This window comes from Meleagris gallopavo, chromosome 1 (assembly GCF_000146605.3).
Source record: "Meleagris gallopavo isolate NT-WF06-2002-E0010 breed Aviagen turkey brand Nicholas breeding stock chromosome 1, Turkey_5.1, whole genome shotgun sequence".
In the NCBI taxonomy this organism is placed as follows: Eukaryota; Metazoa; Chordata; class Aves; order Galliformes; family Phasianidae; genus Meleagris; species Meleagris gallopavo.
This window is the reverse complement of record NC_015011.2, coordinates 43035159-43059021: the sequence shown is the minus strand read 5'-3', so window position 1 is coordinate 43059021 and position 23863 is coordinate 43035159. Positions and strand designations below refer to the sequence as shown.

General features: G+C 39.5%; 1 protein-coding gene across 1 annotated transcript in view; it reads left to right on the top strand.

Annotated features, from left to right (window-relative positions):
- Positions 1–5611: 5611 nt before the first annotated feature.
- The window catches only part of EEA1 (early endosome antigen 1), a 65050-nt gene continuing 46798 nt past the window's right edge, over positions 5612–23863 (top strand). Inside the window, exons 1-4 of the mRNA XM_031553882.1 lie at positions 5612–5743; positions 19172–19299; positions 23272–23326; positions 23443–23508. Of these exons, the coding sequence (XP_031409742.1) occupies positions 19193–19299; positions 23272–23326; positions 23443–23508 (228 nt within the window). The 5' untranslated portion in view covers positions 5612–5743; positions 19172–19192. The remainder of the gene's footprint in view (positions 5744–19171; positions 19300–23271; positions 23327–23442; positions 23509–23863) is intronic.

Genomic DNA, 23863 nt, shown 5'->3' with positions numbered 1-23863 from the left:
GCGCCTCCATCGCGACGCTCCGGGGGCGAACGGGCTCGTAACGCCGGCCGCTACCCAGCCGCCTCTCGTCTGCTCGGAACCGGCTTTTCCTGCGGGCCCGGCTGGGTGGAAAGCCGGGCTGCGGCATCTGCCCGCTGAGACTCCTCGTTGCCCGCGGCCGAGAGGGCCGGGTTTGCGAGAGCGTGGGTGGGGGATGCGCGTGGTGCGTTTCGAGCTTCGTGCTTCCGAGGGACGGAACGTGGTGGGAGGAGAGCTGCCAGCAGCGGGACTTCGGCGCTGCCCTCATTGAACGTGGTACCAGCGTTTAGCTGGGTGCTGGCTGCTCTGAGAAGTCACAGGCCTTCAAGGAACGCTGAGATGGTGTACAAAACAGCCTGGGGGAGGTTCACCCCTGTGTATGAGAAACCTGAGGTCATACAGAAGTTTTTGTGCATTGCAAGCAACCACCTTCGCTGGTGAAGTAGCTGTTCTTCACTGCTTCCCCAAATTACAAAACTACAGCAGAGCTCATTGCTAACTGAGGTGCTCAGAAGTAAACAGAGAAACGACAAAACTTGTGTGTGTATTTTAAGTGGTGTGAATAACTCCTCTTTTCAAAAGCTCTCCTCACAAAAAGACTTGTGCCTCGTTGGTAGAAGCAGTGATTGCGTGTGTAACCTCATCCGTGTCTTTTGACCTACACCTTGTCATTGGCAAAGCGTGGCAGTGACTTCTGATGTGCCTTGGTACTAAAAGTGAGCCTTTGGCTGCTGCTGCCAAATTTGTACATAAAAAGAGTATTAGAACTAGAGGCAGCATTAAAAATCAAAAATTCTCATCACCGAGGCAGTGATTTGAGTGTCAACAGTCCTCCTTTTGGAACTTTCCTTGCGCATCATAAATGTAATTGGCTTAAAAACAAACAACAAAGTAAGAACTAAACCAAACGTGGTTTCTCATACACATGTGTAGTTTATCATTTGCTGATGATAGGCAACAGGTGAACTCCTGGATTGCATGGCACTTCTTTTGGTCCAGAAGGCTGGCTTCAGGCAGGGAAGGAGGAAGGCAGTAGTTACAAAGATGCTGTTTGTCCTTCTAGACTCTTGAAATTCTGGTTCCTGAAGTTGTAAAACATCTGATGTTTCTTTTAATACTCTTCCTGTTCCTGATGACCCTTTTGTTTCCTCCACAGCTGAAATTTTTGCTTTTAAAAGAATACTCTCAGTAACTTTGCATGGCATATTTTAAAAATAGGAAGTATTACACGCTCGTTACTACAGAACATCACTCTGTGTTTGAAGTTGGTGTTTCCACGCTGTCTTGAACTGGGACCTCCTTTTGGGTCCTTTCCTTGCAAGCTGTTCCTAAATTTTACTTATGTTTTCAATGCAACATCTCAAAGATCCATCTGTTCTATAAGTTTGCACTTAACGGATTTAGTAAAAAAAAAAAAAGTAGTCTTTCATTCAGGCTCTTGCCACTTCTCAGTTTCACGCATCGATCATCATGCTGGCCTGGAGAGAAGGTGGTTTGTGCCAAAAGAGGTCTGTATTACGTTAAGTCCTGAAGAGCCTTTGGTTCCAAGTGCACACCTGGGCTTCGCAGGCATTTCTGTAGCAGAAGTGGTACAGTTGCCATTCCTTTTGCACTGTGCTCAGGAACAGAGATACTTACTTGTCTGGGATGTGCTGCATCTTGTGCCATACCTATAATTTTCTTCTTTACTCCTGTGATTACAGGGCTGGCTAGGCAGCGTGCTCGCTTGGGTGCTCGTGCAGAACTAGTGTCAGGCAGTGAGGGAAGGCTTCATGCCCAGGAACACCACATCCTTGCATTTAATGGAGTTGTAAAATAGCTGTCACGCTTCTAAAGAAGTAAACAGTACCACTGTTCTGTATCACAGCATGCGGTTTCTGGCATACCTGTTAATTACTGCTAAGTGACAGCTCAGGTGTGCTCAATTAGATTTACAGTGCTTCCAGAGTTGAAAGTTTTGTATGGAGGCTTTGAGAAGGTGTTGTCTATGAAACATTGGCTTGTTGTGTGAACATATAAACTGCAGTACAAAGTGTGTCCTTTTCTCAAGAAGCTCCTGAAGAGGATGTTTTATTGGAACGTACTTGGACCACCAAGTCTTTAAGGACAGACGAGTAAAACAGAAGAATGGGAAAGGCGCTGAAGTTTGTTTTATGACAAGGGCTATGGCTGGCTTATTTTTCCATTCTTGTGCCTCGCTTTTTGAGCCTTGATATGTTTGGGCAGTAGTGCCTTATGTCATATTTCAGCCTGCACTAGGAAAACTGTATAAACCTATATTTCTTTAAGACATTCTCAAGGCTTGAAGTCTTCTTCAAAGATTTAATTTATTCTGAATTAAAACCGCTGAAAAGAGCGTCACAAATGAATGGAGTGTAGGTACAGACAGATAAATGACTGTGCAGAACCGACATGGGACTGATCCGTATTTATACTGTGTCACTTTAATGCATTAGCTCAACTCATTCATTGCATAATTTTCTATTTCTTCTCACAAAACAAGCTGCAGTCGTTGCGCTTTCTGTTGTTAATGATGTTTCTTTATATTAGCTTGAAGTTTTGAGAAAACACAACCAAAAACATTACTCAGTTTAGCATAATATTTCCATAGCTATAGTGCTGTAAGTAGAAATGTATGCTTCTCAACTAAAGAAACAAATATAATTCAGACAATTAGAAAGCAAATACCTTGGCTGAGAAACTAATTTTTCATCAGCTCTATGTATAGCTTTAGAGTCAAATGTTGGTAGTGTTAGAGTACAAATACAGAATCCTGTGTGAAGAACTACTCTTCCCATATGATTCATACGTCTTTCTTCTGCTCCCCCTCATTGCCCAGGGCTTTATTCAGTCAAGAATAATAAAGGTAACTGAAAACAAAGAGAATCACTCTGGACCTTCCCTGAGTTCACCAGGCAAACTCATTTGTTATGCTGTTCAATGGATTGTGATTTATTTTTTTAATGGAATGTGGCATAGCAGTGATGTGGGAGCCTTGCTTAAATATCTGTGAATATACTTTGATCATGGGATGCTCAGTAAAAGAAAAAAAGTCCCAGTGTCTCAGTCCCCCCATTCTTTGTCTGGTGAAGGATGTTTCAATTACAGGGCAACTTTAGAAGAAATGTTAGTTGCATTGATAGTCTTGGTCTCCATAACATCCTCCCAAATGCGTATTCTGTTCTTTCTGATAGATTCTATCACTTTGCAAGTAGACGATTGGGTGTGTTTCTCCTGATAGGTACTTAATGACTTTTCTCCTTCCCACCCTTCTTCCTCGTGTGCTGCTCCCTGGAAAATGCCACCTGTTGTACCTTCTACAGCTATGTTGAATTACACTTTCTGTTTTGAAGGAAGCACGTTGTTTTTTAAATCCCTAAAAGGATTTTACCAGGAACTGTTTGATAATTTCTTTGTCACATGTTTCATGTACTAAGATGTGCCATGTGGTGCATTTCAGTGTGATAATAGCATATTTGAAGTGTTTAGAAAAGCAAGGACTTTAATCAACCATGTAATAACGATGCTGTGCTTTACTATAACAGCTTTCCTCCTGAAGCTTCTACTGATCTCCAATTTGTAGTTCTAAACCAGCAGAACTTAACATGCAGATCTCAGTGTGAAACAGTTCTGTCACACGATAGCTGATTAACAGTGCACTGTAGCGCTGTATGAGATGTTATAATGTAAAGTGAAGGAATGTTCTTGTGTCTTAGCAGTCTCAGAAAGTTTTGGATTTGGGAAGGAGGAGTTCATTCACTGTGCAGCTGTCAGGTATGGCTGAAGTGGAGGTGAGCTCTGCTCGGTTCAGTAGGCCGTCTGGCCGTCTGCTGCTGTCACTGCCCAGGCTGTCAGCTGCTATGTGGTTTCTCCCTTAGGATTATCATAGAATCCTTAGAGTTGGAAGGGAACTTCAAGGGCTATCTAGTCCAACTTCCCTGCAATAAACAGGAAAACCACAGCTAGATCTGGTTGCCCAGGGCCTTATCCAGCCTTGCCTTGAAAGTCTCCAGGGATGGAGTACCAACCATTCTGCTGTCCCAGACTGATTTCTTCAGATTTTGGAAATGCCAAAGGCATCCACTTGCTGTAAATGATTATGGAAGAAGCGTGTTGTCTGTTAAAGCTGACACTTTCTCCATTTTAAAGCATCCTTTTTACTTGTGGATGTAGGTATTAGGAGGACAGGTAGGGTTCTGTTTTTCAGCCTTCTTGGGAACAGAAGATCCTTCCTAGCTAGTTGTCATACAAATACTTATCATCCTTAGATTTCTAAAGCTTTTTGAAAAATTCCTATCAATAAAATTGCCACTTATATCTTGAAATTTTATCTCCTTTGTGGGAGAAAACTTTTAACACCTTATTTCACGTTCCCTTATGTAGATGTGTATATACACTGTAGAATCACCAAGGTTGGAAAAGACCTGTAAGATCATCCAGTCCAGCAGTCCACCTATCACCTTTGGACTCTTTGTTCTCACACAAAACAATGTGCACACAAATGCAGCCTGGCCTCCTGCTGATGACCCAGAAAAGACTGAAACGGGGAGAGACGTTCCCCTCTTACATTTGCTGTCACCAGCTCCTGATAGCTTACTTCTGACACACTTGCTTCCCCTTGGTTCATCTGTGGCTCTGTTCTAAAATCAGCATCTGGTTGGGCATCAGTCCTTAATCAATAAATTTGACCTTTTAATTACACTTTTTTTTTAAAATTTGATTACAAGACTGTACAATCTATACAAGAGTTTGAAATAGAGCACTCTATACCAAACACGGCAGGGAAGAGTATTTCATTTTCAAAATATGGAGAAGCTTGCATGTTGTAGGTATGTTATCAATCAGACTGATTGGTCTGAAAACAAAGGATATGTTAAAGAAAATTGTAAAGCAAACTTTTGGAAGTACCAAGATTTAAAAATTAAAACTGTTTCCTTCTGCCCCCTCTCTGTAAATTTCCATCTATATATTTAAATTTCTGAATCTTTAATCCTCCTGTATTAGATCAGAAATCCCTGTACGATGCTATGAATATTTCTGGCTGGACTGAAATGGTGTTACTTCATCCCACTTTCAGTTGTCCTCATGGAATTAGATAATGAACTTTTATTCTTTGTAGAATCTAGGATTGCACATCAGTACTGAGATAATTTATTTGCTGGTGTTTGCTTTGAGAATGGTAACTTTTCTGGTGTTGGTCAGGCAGTGGAGTTCTGGAGATGAGAAAAAGCAGCCACTGCTGCTAAAAATGTTCAGATTGTAACTTGTGATGTTTTCCTCTTGGATGGAGGGAGCTAACTTAACAGTAGGGTGAGTGATATAAGGGCAGACTTGAGTTTAAATCTTTGTTTTGTGTTGAGTGTTCATAAGAGGAATCTATTTAAAATCCTGGCCTTTGCATTTGCTGTCTGCTTGTTGTTTGATACCTGGAGTGCTTTGAGAGTCTTGAATAGAGGCTTTGGTTAAGTGTTGCACTGAAAATTAGCTAATTAGTTCGTGAGCTCGTTCATTTCGTTACACTCACGGAAGGAAGATCTGTGTTTTTGCAGAGAGGCCTTTGTAAAGGTTACATACCATGCTCTATTAAATACAGGCTGCAGACATTCATTTTGCCCCTCCCTTTCTCTTTCAGACTCCGGGCAGAGCTGGGTCTCAGAGCTCGGATTCCGATTCATCTGCTGCTCCAGGAAATGCCGTGGATGTGAACAATGAGGGCTCCTCTGAGGTACTGTGCACTGATTTGTGGGGCTGGCGTTGTGAAGCTTGTGTCTGCTTGTCTCTGACCCACAAAGCTGTTGGGTGTTCCTTTGGCTGCTGCTCCTAAATAGCAGCTGTTCTATGTAAATACTCAAAAGTGACATTGTCTAAAAATAGGTCCTAATTTAAATAAAAAAGTGGGAGTAGACGTATTTATATGACTTTTGTTTGTTTATCTAAATGATGACAAGCAATCTTTCCTGTGATCATAGACATGAATGATTAAAATGAAAAGCAATAGGATACAAGCTTAACAATCCTCATTTATAAATGTTTAATGAATTTTGAAAACTCACCCGTACTTCCTTTTCACCTTGCATGTGCTGGATATAATGTATTTTTGGGAACCTCCTTCTCCACGTGAAATATCAAATGTGTTGGGTTTTGTTTGGTCTGTGTACATAGAGCTGCCATTTGTAAGTCCTATCAATTTTCCTAAAGTGCTTTACTCCATGCTTAGCCAGCAGAATAAGGTCTTATTCTTGCTTCTATCCTATTTTACAACGTCTTTGGATTTACAGTGTTGTCAAATATTAACTTTTCAAAATGCACGCTGACTTCACTGGCTGTTGAAGCTATTTTGTGCTAATATAGCCTGATTACTGAGCTTGCGAATGTTTCAAGCTTAGCATACAAATGCAGTGCAAGGTTAATTACTCCTATTACAGCAGTAAAGGGAGCAGAATGCCCTTTCTTATACTGAATGAAGTGTATGATGAGTCAAAAGCTCGTATGTCTGTTATGATAAGCGATAAGAGAACTTCTCCGTGTGCTGTTCAAAATTCTAATTGCCTTCCATCTGTGCATCTGCTTGTCTTAGTTCTCAAAGCCATGTCACAATCAGTATGATCAGACATAGCTCAATTTATTGCTGTATGTTATACATGTCATGCATCTGTGAGTTTTGTATGCATGTTTACACTGTCCCTGACGTGAATAAATATTCCTAAAGTGTGTCTAAAATCTCATCACTATTTCAGTGAACTGCAGCATAGAAATAAGCAATGAGATGATTGCTTCTTTCTGAAGTTTGGCTAAAATGGAACAATTCTGTTATCATGATTGTAATATTGCTGGTGGGTGTCATGAGGTGCCTCGATACTAATGTAATGTTGTTTGTTGACATAAGCCATACTTGGAAAGTGCTGGCGTGCCTGCACTACTGCACCCTTAGTTCTTGCTGCCCTGCTGAAACTCAGGCCAGATCACTGGCTTTGTCACTTCTGGATGATGCTGTATAACATATATAACATAAAAGTATCTTTAGTTGTCAGTAATTCCACCATCAGCTACATCGCTTACAGGTAGGGTGTTGCATGTGACTTCAAAATCTGATCAAATCTAAGTTCTGAAGCTGGTGATGGTTTGTTGCTGTCTGAGATCCATGCATCACTGTGCGCAGCTTGAGCCTTTCTCTTGGTTGTGCTTTTCCTTTGCAGCTGGCCTGAGGTGTTTGCTTTCTGGGAACTCTCAAATCAAACCACTGTTGTCAGGCTTTACAGAATGTTTGCTCTCCTTTATATAGTTACAATCCCACCTGGTTCGCCAGTATTGTATAAAGCAAAAAAAATCTAATTGACTTGTTTTCATTCCAGTTCATAGCTAGATTTTCTAATTTCTATTGCTGTAAGATTCAAATGAATAATTACTAAATCTGAGTAGATTCTCATGTTTCTTGCCTCCTTCAAACTAGGTTGAAATCAATCCTGAGCTTTGAAAATTGCAGTATAAAACAAAAGGAATGAGGGAGGCTGATTAAATTAAAACTGTTTGTTGCTCAGCAAGAGAGATGGGCCTGTTTTAGTTCCTCCTGGGGCCATGTCAGCACTACGGATCACACATGGGCCTGAAGTTAACTCTAGATGTATCTTTTATTCACTGTGCGGCCTGACAGAAGGAAAAGTTCAGGCCTGTGTCCTTCCTTTATATCTTAGATTCCAATGCAACTCCATGTGCAGTATAGGGTCACTAAATATTCCATGTTTGCAGGGTGTCCACCTGTGAATTACACTTCTGCTATAGTGTCACGTGGCTGCATTGGTGGGACAGGTCTGTCTCAAGAGCCCATTTTGCAGGTGCAGGTGCAGGTGTCCTGCAGCCACAGCATGGATAGGCACCCACAGCTGTGCTACATCTGCTTTTTCCGGGGGTTGAGCATGTCTAAAGCTGCTGTTCTTTAGAAACTCATTTAACTTTTGGCCTTGGTAAATCCCTGGTGAGCATGTTTAATCCACCTCTCCCATCTCCTCCCTCTTTTTTTTTTTCTCTTTTTTTCTACAATTCTGCCAAAATGGTGTTTCTGTTTCCCTAGGTGAGAATGCCAACTGAGTGTGCAGTTGCACTCGCGCCTGTGCCTCTCATTCTACTGTAAATTTGCTTACCAATTTACGGAAGTATTTCTGCAGTCTCTGTGATGATTTTGGTCTCTTTCTGTCCTGGATCTGAAAACGCCTGTGAGAAATGGCCTGGTGGATCTGATGCGATGCCTTATAATGGTCCATTCATGACTTGCTGTGCAGCACATTCCTCTGTCACACGAAGGGGGTCCCAAGGGTGTCTGGAAAAGACTTAATAGTATGCAATATGGTACTAGCTTTTAACATGTGGTTTAGATTTATTTTCACATTCTTAACTATTCCTTTTTGTCGTCTTCATGATATTGAGACGTGGTTTGCAAAAATTAAATGTCCAAAAGGAAATAGCTGCAGACTTTGCTTTAGTGATTGTAAGAACTTCCTGCATAAGAATTTGAACGCTGTTTGATTCCAAAAACTTTTTGTTTTTGTTAGTTTCTTAAAGACAAATATACGTTTCACAGGGCTTCATCTGTCCACTCTGTATGAAAGTGTGTGTAACTCCTACTGATCTGTCTGAACATTACCAGAATGAACACATGGGGACAGAAGGAAGACAGGAGCTTCGTGACATTCCAGCTGTTACTGTGGGTCTTGTTTATTTTGTTTCAATAGCTTTGGTGATGGATTGTTTTAAATGAACATACCTGTTTTCTTGTGGCTTGGATATCAACTTTTTAAAAGTGTGTTTATTTTGATTCCTCTTTAAAAAAATAGTTGATTTCTTTGCAAGATTGAAAAACATTCAGCAGAAGAATGCATTTATGTATATCTCTCCAGTTTGCAGTTATGTCTCATGTGAAATATTCCCAATATTAAGAGACTTACATTCACTCATTATTCCTATTGAACAGCTTTTACTCGTTTTTCTTGTAGGCTGAGTTTACATTATTTGATATATTCTACTTCAGACAGATTTCTGATAAATACAGTATTAGATCTGGTTTAAGATATTGTTAGCTAACATTTAAAGCAGATTTCTAGAGGGAGACTGATATATTGTGTAAGGATGGAGCTGAAGATAAAAATTTCAAATATAATTTAAAACCTTTTTTCCCTTGAATGTTTTAGAGCTTTATAGGTTAGGGGAAAAAACACACACGCACAAAAAAGGAAGAAAAATGTACAACATTTTATCGAAAATGTTTTATATCCTTGACAAAATACGAAGGCTGTTTCAGTTAGTAGGCTTTAAGTACTAGTACTGCACTTCTAAATTCTTACAGCTGTGGAATGTAGAATGTGAAATAACAGCCTTCAGCTATCTGATTGGTTTTCTTGTTTTTTTTTTTTTCTCTCTCTCCATGAACCTTCAGATTTGACTCTTAGAAGCAGGTAGCTTCCCATGCATTAACTGATCTTGAGTGGAGATAAAACTGTTTTACATTCTTTCTGCCAGTGTTACTTCTGAGTTTTGGAATCTGTTTATTTGTAGCTGTATGACAGAGGAGAAAGATCTAAAGGTGCTGGTCAACAGACAGCTGAACTTGAGCCAGCAGTGTGCCTAGGTGGCCAAGAAGGCCAATGGCATGGTGGCTTGTATCAGAAATAGTGCAGTCAGCAGGAGCAGGGAGCTGATCTGTACTCTGCGCTGGTAAGTCTGCACCTTGAGCACTGTGTTCAGTTTTGGATTCCTCACTACAAGAAAGACTTGGAGGCCCTGGAGTGTGTGCAGAGAAGGGCAGCACAGCTGCGTGGGGTCTGGAGCACAAGTCTGATGGGGAGCGGCTGAGGGAACTGGGATTGTTCAGTTTTTAGGAAGGTCGGGAGAAATTATTGCCCTCTGAAATGACCTGAAAGGAGGTTTTAGTGAAGTGAGGGTTGGTCTCTTCTCCTGAGTTAACAGTGATAGAATGAAGGGTAATGGCCTCAACTTACGCCAGGGGAGGTTCGACTTGAGTATCAGAAAGAATTTCTTCTCAGAAAGAGTGGTTCTACACTGGCACAGGCTGCCCAGGGAAGTGGTGAGGTCACTGTCACTGGAGGTGGTCAAGAACTGTGTGGATGTGGTACTGAGCAGTGTAGTGGTGTTGGGTTGACAGTTGGGCTTGGTGATCTTAGAGGTCTTTTCCAACTTTTATGATTCTATGATTAACTCATCACTGCCTCCTGTTGAAGCAAGGAGTTTCTATAGAGCTGCGTTTATAGTTGCATTGCCTTTATGCTTTTGATTTTCTGGTCACTATGCAAGTGCCTTATGTGAATAAACTAAAACTTATGGCGACAGACTGGGGCATTCTTGATGCACTGGTATCAATAGATACTGTGATGTGAGCCATTAGAGATGGTTTGGTTACCTGAAGGAATCACTGTTTCATATAACCGGGGTTATTTTTAATACAATTTTGTGGAGTTGAAAGGAGCTTCTTGACCACTTTGATTTTCAATCATCAGTTACTTCTACTTGATGGTAGCACATTACAACTTTTTAATGTGATAGAACTTCTATTTTGAGTGTGGTATATGAAATATAAATTCATTTGATTCTAACTGAAACATCTGAAGCTTTTTGGCTCAGTAATTCAGAAAAGAGGTGAGAAAAAGGCTTTATCTATTACTTTAGAGTTCATGGAAGCTCTGAAAAAGTTGGGCATCTGCTAATCATTATCAGTGCTAGTATGTAAAATTTTAAATATTTGACTACTGAGAAGCTGGTAGTTTGTATTTGTTGATGGAAATGATAGTTTGTAGTTACAACAAGCACATCTTGATTCTGAAACAGCAGTGCCTGTCACCCTTCACTGTGTCTTTGTTATTCCTGAGGCAGCACTATAAGAAGAGCATAATCGGCTATCAGTGCCATCTGCTATTAGTGTCATCTTTTGCAGCAGAAGTACGAAATATTCCTGACTTCTGCTTACTTAAACTGATGTGGGTTTCTGTGACTTTTGCTGATGCTACTGTGAAAAGCTCAAATACAATTTGCTTGGAAACAGTGCTGAAGAAACTCCGGAGTTCAGTTTTTTTTTTTTTTTGCCAGTGCATTGTCCTGAAGTGTGGAGAAAGGAAGCACTGCAAGGTCAATGTTTAGTCCCATGTTGTGTGACCCAAAAAAATGTCTCTTCATTGACAAAAGCACTGCTACCTTGCTTTGAAGTTTGCCTGTTGCTTTCTTCCCTGACCCCTAACCTCTCTTTTGCTGATAGGTGCTCCCTGCTGATTAAAGCTGAAGTAACTTAGGTCACTTATCACCTTGTGATAAGTGTTCTTGCCTTTCCCTCCCTCTGTAGTCTTTGCAGGGAAGGATGGTGCCATTCTTCAGGCAAGGTGTTCCTTTCCAAAACTTCTGAGTTGTCTAATAGCCTGCTGCAGGAAAGCAGACACTACTTGCCTGTAGATTTATGTGTGGTCTTTCTCTTAAATGATTCTCCTTGCAGTCCTTCTTTTTCAAACTAGGGATTGCATGATATGATAAGTGGTTACAAAAACAGTGAAGTATTTTTCCCCACTCCTCATGCACTGAAGGAACTTTACCTTAAAAGTTGCAGGCATACTTAGCTGTAAGAACAGGCACCATAATGTTGGCAATTGTCTTTGTTAATGTATAGCCAACTTGACTGAACAAATTCCTTATGGAAGTTGAATGTATAACCAAGTTCCCAGATAGAACATTGTTCCCCTTTTATACATATTATATAACTTTTTTTTTTATATATATGACTTTTATATATAGGGCTGTCACTAACAAAAGCTGTGTGGTTTGTTCTGTTTTGTTTTTTTTTTTTTTCTTTCCATAAAAGGAATTATGCATTTCTAAACTGTTTCCCCCATTTCTTTGCTGTCTCTTTTGGACATTGATGATGATTAAACAGTAAGTCAGAGAGGCATAATTTCACACTTCCTGGTTTCACCAGAGGCATTCAGAAAGCCACTGTGTGGTACTCCCGCAGTGTTCAGAATGTAGTGGCTATTAATGTCTATTGTTTTAGCTGCAGTGTGGCTAAACCTAAGGCAGTATTTAATAGTTCACTTGGGTTATTTTTGTGACTTCACAGATGCTTAGTAAGTACACATTTCTTGGCTAATACAAACAAAATATGAAGTTGTTTTCTGAATAGGCTTTTTATAGCATGTTTGCCTAGAGTGTACTGTGGAATACTACATATGCAGAAATGTTTTCTGGTTTTGTTTGAAAATACTTTGTTTTTCTTGATTTCCCTCCCCCCCCATGTATTTTTCTCTTATCTCAATTGATTATACCTTTTTTATGAATGCCCTTGGAATGTTGCAGACTGTTCCCCCACACCCCCCTGCTCCCTGCCCACACAAAGCTTTAATGCCTATATAGTATTTTATGTATCCTTTTTGACTGCTCTTTCAGTTGCTTCTTCAATGAGATTACAATTTACACCTTGGTGCTACTTGCCTGCTTTGCACCAGCACAAAAATCATTGGCTGAGCTACACTGGTACATTAATTTTCTGCAGTGTCTGAACAATACTAAGAGAATGAAGAATCAGAGATATTGATCCGATTTGACTTGGCTGTGTGCTGCCACTTTCTTTTAAGAAGCAGGGAATCCACTGAATTAAAATTTCTAATTCATGACAAAATTGTAGTCTTGTAGGTTGTGACAGAACTGTAGTCTTACTCATCAATAGTGATAGAAACAGAAGAGAACCAAACTAGAAATTATGTTGGCTCTATTCTTGTCAAGAAGAATCCAGCTTCTTTCCTGGAAAGACGTTGTCTGCAATATGTTACAAAATAAACTGTAGCAAGGTACCCCTTTTCTTTTTGATCAGAAAGTTAAATACTTACTATAAAGTTGACATGGACCGTGGGTCTTACATATCAGAAATGTGACATTCTAAGATACTTTTTTAATAATTAAATTAAATAGAGATGTCATCTCAGGAAGCTGCTGACATCTTATTGTGAATGTAAACTTAGATTAGAGTGGTTTTTTTCCTGGTAGAAGCATGGAAAAAAGATCTGTCAACAGTATTCTCCTTTAATGAATATGTAAAGCAAGTGACCTTATTTATTCTTTCACTTGAAGTATCCCATAGATATATACTCAATCAATATGTAAGACCTCTGAAATAGATTACAGGTGCGGTCTTGCCCTTGCTCTCGAGGAAGGCAATTGAATTTGCTTCTGAGAACTTCCTGAGGATTTAATTAATTGCTTCAACGCGTGTTTAGGAAACAAAACCTAGAGATGACATGACATCTCAGCTCTGAGATGCCAGACTGTTTTTGTTCTCTGGCCCCAGCTATGTAGACTTCCCTAATCTGTCCAATGAAATGTTTCAGCTTCTGAATCGCCCTGTAACTGAAGGATATCTGAGTTGTAGTTTCAAGTTATTATATGAATGCTGGTGATGCCATGTATCTGGAAAGGTTGTGAAGGTTCAGCTTTGGTGGAAAAACACTAACAATGAATTTAGAATCTTTCCAAACAATTGTCACACTTAAAAACTAAAATCAGCTCCAGGAGGATGATTATGAATGTGCTCTTGAACTTTCTGTTCTAAATGTGCTCAGTGTTGTTACAGCAAGCTGATGCTTTGAACAATATACTTGTAGAAAGGTTATAAATGTTTCTTTGAATTCTGAGACACTTTCAAACATAGCTCATGACTGGAAATATTACAACTTTGGACTTGAATGTTAGCTATCATTTTTTGTTCGTGTGATTCACTGTAAGCAGATTGTAAACTCGAGTACTGGCACAGTATTTCTGAAAGGTCAAAGGTGAAGCCAAGAAACTCAAGTGTATGTAAACTAAGAGCCTGGTCATATAAATGACAATACTAGATTAGACATTGCTGTCCCATGGTATGTATATAGTAGACTATTTTCTCACCCTTTCTGTATGGTAAAAGTAGCTATTATGCAGTGGTTCATTTTTTGTTGCTTATTTTTTTGCTCAACGCAGTACTTAAGTATTTTCTGAGAAGAGTGTTTATGGAACAAAATTGACTTCTCAGTGGAAAATAGCAAAGTTCCTTGGTTCTTCAAGCTTGACTCACGATGTAATTGCTGGGATAAAAATGCAAGATGTTGCTGAAGTTCTGCTTGCATTAGCAAACAAGCTCCATGCGAGCTCTTCTTGTTATATGGCTCTGTACCACAGACAACTGTAGATCAGCAGTAATTTAGAGCAACCATTTGTTCAATTCTATTCAGTATTAAAATGGGGTTGGAGAACAGAATAGGCAGTCATTCCATTTTTAAACAAAACGCTAAGGAAGCTGGGTAGTTATGTCTGTGACTTCCAAACTTGCCTAGGGTTCCTTCTCTTGTACTCCAACTCTATAAGCAAATCTGTATAAGCTGTTTTGCCCATGGGGCTGTCTCTAAAGAAGAGGTGGCCTCTTTTTACTAGCTAACTCCAGTTTTAATTTGTGAAAAAGAAGCCTAAAGTAATCTGCGTTTCACTCATTAATTACGTAAGACAAGATTTCATATTAGCTTTACAAAGACTATTTCAGTAAAGCTCTGGAAAATAGAACAGTTGAGAAGTGCTTAGATTTAGATTTAAGGCATGTGTATACAGATGCTTCAAGCTCCAGTTCTCAGCAATGGAGTCTGATGGGGAGCTCACTTGCTGACCCTACTTACTGTATACATTTGTTAGGTCAGCTGCTGAGTTGCTTGCTCCATTAACTGTATCAAATAGTTCTCCACTGACAGCGATTGGAAAGTTAGACACCTACATGGGGATTTAAAAATAAAACAATTCAGGCTGCATGCTGAAGCCTTCAGCTTGTTGAGGAAATATATGAAATGATTTGAAATCTTTAATTTTCTTTGCTAGTGAGTGGGGAAATTATTTCTGCTGTGAAGGTATTGTCACAACGTACAACTTGATGTTCACATCAGCTTTATGCAGAATGATGAGGAAAAACATTTAAAAGAAAGGTAATATTCTGATAAAGCTGAAGTTTTCTTTATATTTTTGTTGCCTTCCTTCATCAATCCTACAGAGTAATAGTAGGAGAAACCAGAGAAGCAGAACCTATTCAGTCCTATATGTGAATTTCTCTATTTGTATAGTCTTTCTATACACTACTGAAATGACTGAGGATTAAGAGGACACTGGCAGGCTGTAGTCATTCTGGTAGCACATAGTGTGCTGAGCCCTTGCCCCAGCTCTTTCTGGGGAGTGTTTCTGGGTGGGAGGCCAAGGTTCTTTGAATAGTTAACAGCCCTGTAAATTATATTGGTCCAGTAAAAAGAAATGTGGTAGCTCTTATTCGAGAGTTTTCTTCCAGTATTGCTTTTAATATCCTGGCTTGCTTCCCAAAAGGTGCTGTATTAATGATTTGTAAGAATATTAATGTTACCCGAAAGGAATCCTTTACCTCATATGCCTTTTAGGAGAGGAAGCATTGAGAAACTAACTTTATCAGGTCTGAAAGTAAATCTGAAGTATTAGAAGAATGTTTGTAGCCATTTTTTCCCCCTATACAGGCTTACTCGTAAGTCTTGACAAAAGGAAATAGAAAAGCCTCTGGTACTTCCATGAAGTCCAAGTTAATTGGCAGAATTTGTCATTCTAACTCAAACTGAGGCAAGATACCTTCCTATGCAGCTTCTACTAGCAATATCTGTTCTGCTCTGACTGAAACTCATCTGTTTTGATGTCTGCACTGAGAAAGACCTCTTCCACAGAGGGCAGTGTGGAGGTGCTGGGTGCTGAAGTGGAAAATTGGGGCTTGCAATTCCTGTCTCATTCTCATTGGAGTACCTTGACCAGTGGGTCAAACACTACTGTGATCTGTAAGTTGCATGCTGATTCCTGGTGGACTGTTTGTGTACATGTATGGTATTTTGGTTTGGGCTTATCTTGCTCTGTCTTGCTTTGGAAGGTTGGTGGTGATCTTAAAAACACTTTCACAATAAGAACTCATGCGTGTGGTTGTTGTTTTTTTCTTTAATTGCCATTTCCTGATGGAAGAGCTCTGTATATAAAAACAAAAACCATCCTTCAACTTTTTGGGTGCTCTTTTCTCTTTAAATAAAGCAGAAGATTTTGCTCAATTAGAAACATCCGCTGGGAAATTACAAGTTAGAGTGCAGCGCTGCAGGGGTCATAGGTGATAATCTTCATTTCATAAAAGCAAAGATATTAAATGCCTTTCACTTCTCTGTGGTTTGTTGTGCTTTATGCAGAGTTACTTGTAAATGCGTTTTTAAATGAAATTTACCAAATGTCTCTTGGCAAATACAGCCCTTTGAAAGGTGTAATTGTGCATGTTATGTATGGTAGCTTTCTTCTTTGAATACAAGAGCAGTGCTTGCTTGTTCTCCAAGAGCCTTTTAGTTAAGGAAGCGAAGTGTAGACTTACTGGAATGGAGACCTCCCTGCCCTCTTCCCCCTGTTTGTGAGAGCATTACATCTCATGGTAATATCTCTGCCATCTCCTCATTATCCAGAGTGTTATCTTGATAGAGGACCATGCATCTTGCACTTGATGTTATTCCTTGAAACAAAAATTCTTGCAAGATTTAAGTATGGGCCATCAGTTTTTTTTTTTCCTTCCCTTCCCCCCTTTTCACATGTTCATCTTTAAATTAATACAATATACTTCTGCACATTTTCAAAATGCATCTCAAGACAATGCTGAGAAAAGGTTTCTCCTTAAAATGCAACTACAAAAAAAAAAAGTGAGACCCACCACCTCAAACATGATTCTTCTCTGGGGCTAATAGCTGCAGGACACTCTATGCTTCTGTATGTTACCAGATGGGGCCTGAGGAGGTCCTGCTGGTTCTGTCCCCTTACTGTAAGGAGACCTGGATTATTATTCAGCCATCAGCTCTGACTTCAGCAGCGTTATCATGCTATGAGAAGGATTCAGGCCTAGGTATGCAGACATGAGAGCTGCTATAGGAGCCAGTGTTCTTACCCACCCTACCTCCACATGCAGCAGTAAGGGTGTTGCTTTCTGCAACAGAAATGCCCCTTTGCAGAAGGGTAACATCTTACACAGAGCTTGAGATTCAGACCTGTTGCAAATGCTGCGTCAGCACGAGGGTGTGTGTGGGAACTGTAACCCAGCGCTGACTCCAGCAGTGCCGGTCCCTCACAGTGAGGCTGGCCTAGTCATGGCTGAGCAGGAGCTGGGGCCGGTGACGCTCTGTGCCCTGCCCATGTGGGAGGAAGTTGGTTTCTATTAGGAGGAGTAGATATTACTATGCTTCCTCCCTTGCTAATGACAGCAAAGCTGCCTCCGAAGCAGGAGCTCCACCCCCCAGGTCTCAGTGGTAGCCTGGTGCCTTGCTTGGCAACTTGCCCCTCTGCCCCTTTGTCCTTCCCACCACTGCGGTGACTTTCTGGGGCATCTCAGGCTGGCTTTGCCTGATGGTGAGACAGGTGATTGATTGCTGTCCCCTTGGGCTAATTGCAAATGTAACCTATTCTTTCTTCTACTCCAGGGCCCCTCTTGCCATAGAATAAAACCCAACCACACATCAAAGAAAAAAGAAAGAAAAAAATCCAGAAGCATAGAAAAAGTCTCTGCTCTTTAAATGGGAAGAAATAAAGGGCAATAGGAAGGAGAGGACCAAGCAGTTTTCTACAGTCGTTCTTTCCAGATGCTCTTACTTGTGCAGTGAGGGATGTCTGCTTTTCTCTGTGGGCTGCAGACCTTCCTGTCATGGGGAAACCAAGCAGCAGGCTGGGAATCGTTTGGCAGCATTTCATCCAGAGAGGGCTTCTGTTCCAGTATGCCAAATGAGTCTGTCTGCTTTCAGCTGCTAGTTAAAATACACTCCTTGCTTTTTGACAGTTTCTATCGTTCACTGCCACTGCTATTTGCCAGGAATTGTCTGAAATTTCCCTTTGGTACTTTCAGTGCATTCAGATAAACATTATTGAGAACTCAGCAGTTCATTTGTCTTTCTGTACCCATGTTGTTATGTTTGCTTGTGTATGAGTTACTTGTTTTAATCTGAAATGAAACCATACAGACCAGTTCTGGAAATAGGAAATGGTTGTTAAAGGTAAATGCCTGTTGTCTCTCGATGGAGTATACTGCTTTTTTAACAGTTATTCTAAAATTAGTCTTCAACATGGTATGTGCTGGATTTAACAAGCAGGTGTATTTAATTATTAATTTCTAAAAACATTAAATAAATAACAGTTAGAAAGTTTCTGTTTGGTCCTTTGGAGCGTCTCCATGCTTGAATTCTTGTACTAGACGGTTCTCTTGGACTGAATCCATGCAAATATTTGGTTATTTAAGTCTAAGCAGCCAAGCACAAGGTTCTCTTTACACAGTCTGGCATCATAAAGAGCCTTCAATGTGAGACTGAATCGTTTACTCTCACTCAAAAATTTCTTTGTCTTGCCACTGTAGTGCGTGTTGTCTATAGTTTAAATGATAATTAGGCTGGGAGCAGGCATGATAACCAAGTGAGTGAAGAACCATAACCAAATCTAGCCCGCAGAAGCAGAATGCTAAATAAAATGAGATGGATGGCACTTCTCATAAATGGCAGTTTGTACACTCCACAGATGCTTAGAGGTACATAATATTAACAGTTTTCACTTGGCTGTGTGCTAGTGGGTGGAATGATGGTATTGCTCTGCTAAGTTTTTGCTCTGGTAAGCTTTCAGTAAGTATTCTGGATTGAAAGAGGGTGACTTCTTTAGGCTGTAAAGATATGATATCCTTGAGATAGTATTCTGTCAATTGCATTTACTGGTTAATTATATGCAAGGTAAAAAGCATTAATTTCCTGGCCCTTACTAAAATCAATAACTGTAATGCAGCCCTTAGAGGTTACCATTTTTCTAAATCAGTACTTTGTTGCTCACATGTAATGCTACTGGGGAAAAAAAAAACAAACAAACAACAAAGCAACACTGAATAATACGAATTTTACAGACATTTTCTAAATTTCTAACTGCTACAGCTGTCTGTTATCAGATCAAGTGATTCCTAGTATGAATCTTTAAAGAATAGCTATTGTATCTCTTGCCTTTTAGATATACAAAGATTATTTTGATAGTGATAGAAAAAATGAGATTTTACTTATGACTTTTTTTTTTTAATTTCTTTTTCCCTCTCCTCTCTTTATAATAGGGATTTATCTGTCCTTTGTGTATGAAGTCTCATGGATCAGCTGAGGAGCTGTTCAAGCACTATGAAGCAGTTCATAATTCTGGCATCGATTCAACTTGTGGAGGGGAAGGTCACCTGTCATCAGAAAGGTGGAACGCTATTCATTTGTGCTTGTGCTTTTGTGTCAGTGTTGAGCTGCTTCTAATTACACTGAAGGCTGTATTAATTTGAACACTTAATTATGTAGTGAAGTATTTAAATGTTCATATCCCATTTCCAACTACAATTAAAAAGCAGATTGAAACTTATATTGACTAGTATTGATATGGCAGTAAATGGAAGTCAGTTGTTTATGTTTATATTGTTAATTCCATCAGCGTTTTCTCATGCGTTTGAGAATGTATTGTAACAAACTGGAAGATTTTTAAGTGTGGCAGAAAAATATTGGTTCATTTTTATTTGCAGCACAGAGCTGAATTTTTTCTTTTGAGCATGGGGAAGGGCAACCCTAAAGAAAGAGGAGAGACATGATTTTGTCTTTTAATGGTTAGGGTACCTACTGTGTAATTATAACATCAGTTTTTGTGTGAGTAGATTCCCTTATCATCTAGTTATTTGCAAATCTGGAAAGTCTCTGTGTCGCTGTATCAGCTTTCTATGTTCCAGAAACTCCATCTTCATTTGCAGAAGTCTTCTCTAATTTATTTTAACTCTTTGGTTAAAAGCATTTTGTTAAGTGTGTTCCTGTGAAACACATCAGGTTGTTTTATTTCTGAGACCAGCCGCATGTAGCAGGAACTGATGAAATGAACTTACTCTTGGTAGAGCAGTTGAGAGTAATCTCTCATGTTGGTTTGGGGAACTTTTTCTTAGGGATGAAGTTTACACAGGTTCCCTTCTGCTGCCTGCTGGTTCTTTTTCTGATTAGTGTTCATTTTGGACAGTTGTAAATGACAGTCCACACTGCTGTTTGGTCACCTCTCCCTCAAACTCCTTTTTGTTTTGTACACACTAGTGTCACAGTGAGCAGCTGACTGTGCCCTTGTTCAGCAGACAAAGGTACACGCTGCATAACCCTGCTGGTGTTCACTTAGTAATGGAGCTGCTTCTGCTACTGCAGGAAGTAAACCACTTAGATGTTTGTGACTGGTAGATATATGACCCAAAAGTGACCGCAGTGTTTACATTGATAAAATTAATGTATTTACTTAACTCACAAAAGGTTTATACTTTGGTGAGAAGAGTGTGTGGAAGGTACCATATTTTGATTGTTTCCCGAATGAAGATGTCAGTTTCCCCTGTGTTAGGCTGACTGAGCCAACATTATCAGAGGTCTTGTCTGTATGGATGGACGAGGGCCCTTCGTTAGGCATGCTGACCTTTTCCAGATGCTGTAGGATTTTGCCTGAATATAACTAATGAGCAAAGCAAATACTATTGCTTTTTAAAGCAATACAATTGCCATTGCTTTATTTTGAGCATGTTACAGTGTAACTGTTTGAGGGGAGTAGATTTTTCTTTTTTCTCTTTTTTTTTTTTTTTTCCCTTCCAATGGTGCTTTTTTTATGATCACTTGTATTCTGTGTTCTCCCGATCTGTGAGGGATCAGCTGTAAGATGTAGAAGACAGTTTGAAAGAAAGGGAATTGTATAGCCAGGGGAGAAGTAAAGAAATTGAAATTCAGGCTTATGTATGAGGAAATAATATCGTACTACCAGGGTTATATTGAGTTTCCTATGTACACATGTACTCAAGAGTGAGTATTTTTTCTCTGTCTTTTAAACCTTTTCAGAGCAATGTAACTTAAACTTGAAATGGTAACTCGTAGTAGAACAATAGCATCCACATGGGGGAATTATTGGTCATAACTGTGTTGTGTACATAGTTTATGGAAGATTTATTTTTATGCCTGCAAGTTCCCAATGTCAACCAGATGTCGGCTGGTGCAATTTAGTTTTTTCTTCTGCTCTTGACAGTTTAAGGACAAGTGCTTTTGTTCTCTCTCCTGTAATTGAATAAGTGGACAAGGTCAGGGAGTTGGATGGAGCGCAGGGAGGCTGGTCAGAGCTGTTGTGTAACACACGAGCTATTTCTTTCTGCTAGTGTGACATTTTTTTAATGTTTCTCAGTTGCATGCTTGCTTGAGAAAACTCTCATTCAATGTAAATGCGTTTTTTCAATACTCAGAATACTGCATTAAAGTAATGCTCTGACCTGCAGCAGGGGTGTACTCTGTTAGTGCTCTAGGGGTAAAATTTGCATGTGATCCATATGACCAAGATTGGGCTGTGAAGTTCCTTATTTAGTCGGGAGGGCTAGTTATGATGAATTACTTTGTCTGCTCAGCCCCCTTACCATTAAAGTACTGTTACTAGTGCCAATAGAATAGATCACGCAACTCTCTCCAGTGCAGTTTAGTTGGGCCATGGGTATGCAGTGCCTGGATGGAGGCACCAGCACTGAGGATTAGAGAGAAGCATGAAGAAAATGTAGCAGATATTGGCTGGATGGCGAGGTTCAGGAGATGTGCTGAAAGCAGCATGGAATTTTAACAGCGCTAAGAGAAAGGGAGATTGAGGGAAGGTTTGGGTGGCAGTGAGAAAGAAAACATGTACACTTTTAGAGTGATTCATTACACTTTTTTCCTAATCATTCTTTGCTGGACAGGTAAGTCAAATTTAGGTTTTGTCTTACAACTGTCAAGCACAGTGATGTTGGTGAATACTGAAAAAACTACGGTAGAGTACTTTCATCTTTTCCCCATCTCGTCCCCTTTTTCTTCCTCTCAATTACAAGTTATTTTTATGTAGCTCAAAAATGTACAATCTAGAGCATAATAAATACTTTAATACTGCTGATCTGGTGTGTGTTCGGCCCTAGCTTCAGTATGGTTAACCGTGTTTCTCCTGCCTAAGATTTCATTTATAATCTAAGGTGTGAATGTTTGCTGATTTACTTGATACTGGTGAGAAAGCTCAAACGATACATGGGTTTTGAGTAGCAGTTATACCTGTCTCACTACAGTTTTACTTGGGAACCTCCTATTTATCTCTCACAGGACAAATAATTTGTAAATAGCAGAAGATCTGCAAAAATTATCTTTCCAACATGACAACATTCATTTGGCCATTAAAATTGGTCAGCGTTGGAGTTCTTCATTGGTTCAAGTGCGTGTGTTTCACTAGATTCCTGATGACCCTGTGATTAATGTGAAGTGAAGGCTCATTTTTTTCTGTTGTGGTTTAGCTAAGGAATAGGTTGCTTTGTTTTGTTTTTCTCCTAAGTATGAGACAATTTTTAAGAACATTTGTGGAGGAGGGGATAATGCAGCACAGGAGCTATAAAACTATATGGTATAAAACAGAGAGAATATGTTGGTATTGACACCCACACACATACATGTTTTGTGTGCCTCTGTGCTGCTGCTGTACCAGCAATAAGAAGGGATGTGTTTGCATTTGGAGTGGCTGTATCTGAGTGATATAACTCACCTGTATAGTTACACAATTCTTTAAGGAGACCTGAGCTTTAGAAGGGTGCAGTTAGTAACAATTTTAGCCTCGGATCTTGTGTTCTTGCGTGGCTCAATTTGAGAATTTAAAATCCCAAGGCTTTAAGTATTCAGACCATTCACTGAGTGCATTATGGGGCATACTGAATTGCTGTGTGGATAAAAAAAAAAAGTGTAGCTACATATTTCAAAAGGAGTAAAGTCACACACTGTCTCTTAGCAATGTTTCTTATGTGATATGGGAAGTGAAGGATATTAGGCCTGTCCCTTCCACAAAAAGGCGTATAGAATATTAAACATACCAATGCCCAGCTTTGCAATTTGACTTGTGGTTAAGTTGATGAACTGAAGTTTATTTTCATGAGACTTTTTACATATCCATTTCTTTACTTATACTGTTAATGTTTTAGCATTGTTCAGGTGATATGCAAAGTGAACTTTCTTCCAATTTTCAAAGAATGGAAAATAACTATGTTTATTTAAATTATGTTTATAGAATATGTCTATTACTGTCTTCCAGTTATTTAATATAACTTAGAATTTCTGTGTAATTGACAAAATATAACTTCTACATATTCATTTTCTCTACTCTGTGGATATATTTATTCAGAGATGAAGTATCACTGCTCCGACAAGAAGTGCAAGACTTGCAAGCTTCACTGAAGGTTGGAAATGTATTTTACTTGCATGTAGTTTTCTGTTTCAAATTGCAAAACATTCTGCTATCTTAAGCAACCAAATTTACAGTTCTCTTTTTCTCCATTTCTTTTTTACTTTCTAGGAGGAAAGATGGTATTCAGAAGAGCTGAAGAAAGAACTAGAGAAATTGCAGGGGCAGCAGCAGCAAGTAATTGCTTTAAAATACTTGAAGCAGGTTTATCACCAGCATTGACATTGAAGATTAATACCTTTTTTGTAAGGCACGTGGCCTGATTTAGTTAGTTCCGTGACTTGAATATTGACATGTTCTCAAAAACAAAGCTAGTTGTCTCTCCACAATTTAACCATATAAATCTGAAGAAAAGTACTGGAGCGGGTAATAGTAGTGCTTACTGTAAGTTCTGTTCAGATTTTTCTGTTGGGCTTATTCAGAACTCAGCTTGAATGTGATGTTTCACCTGCTATGAGAAAGGACAAAAGGATGTTAGTTGGAAAAAAAAACGTAAAAATAACTTACGTATAGCATACATTATACGAAGTTA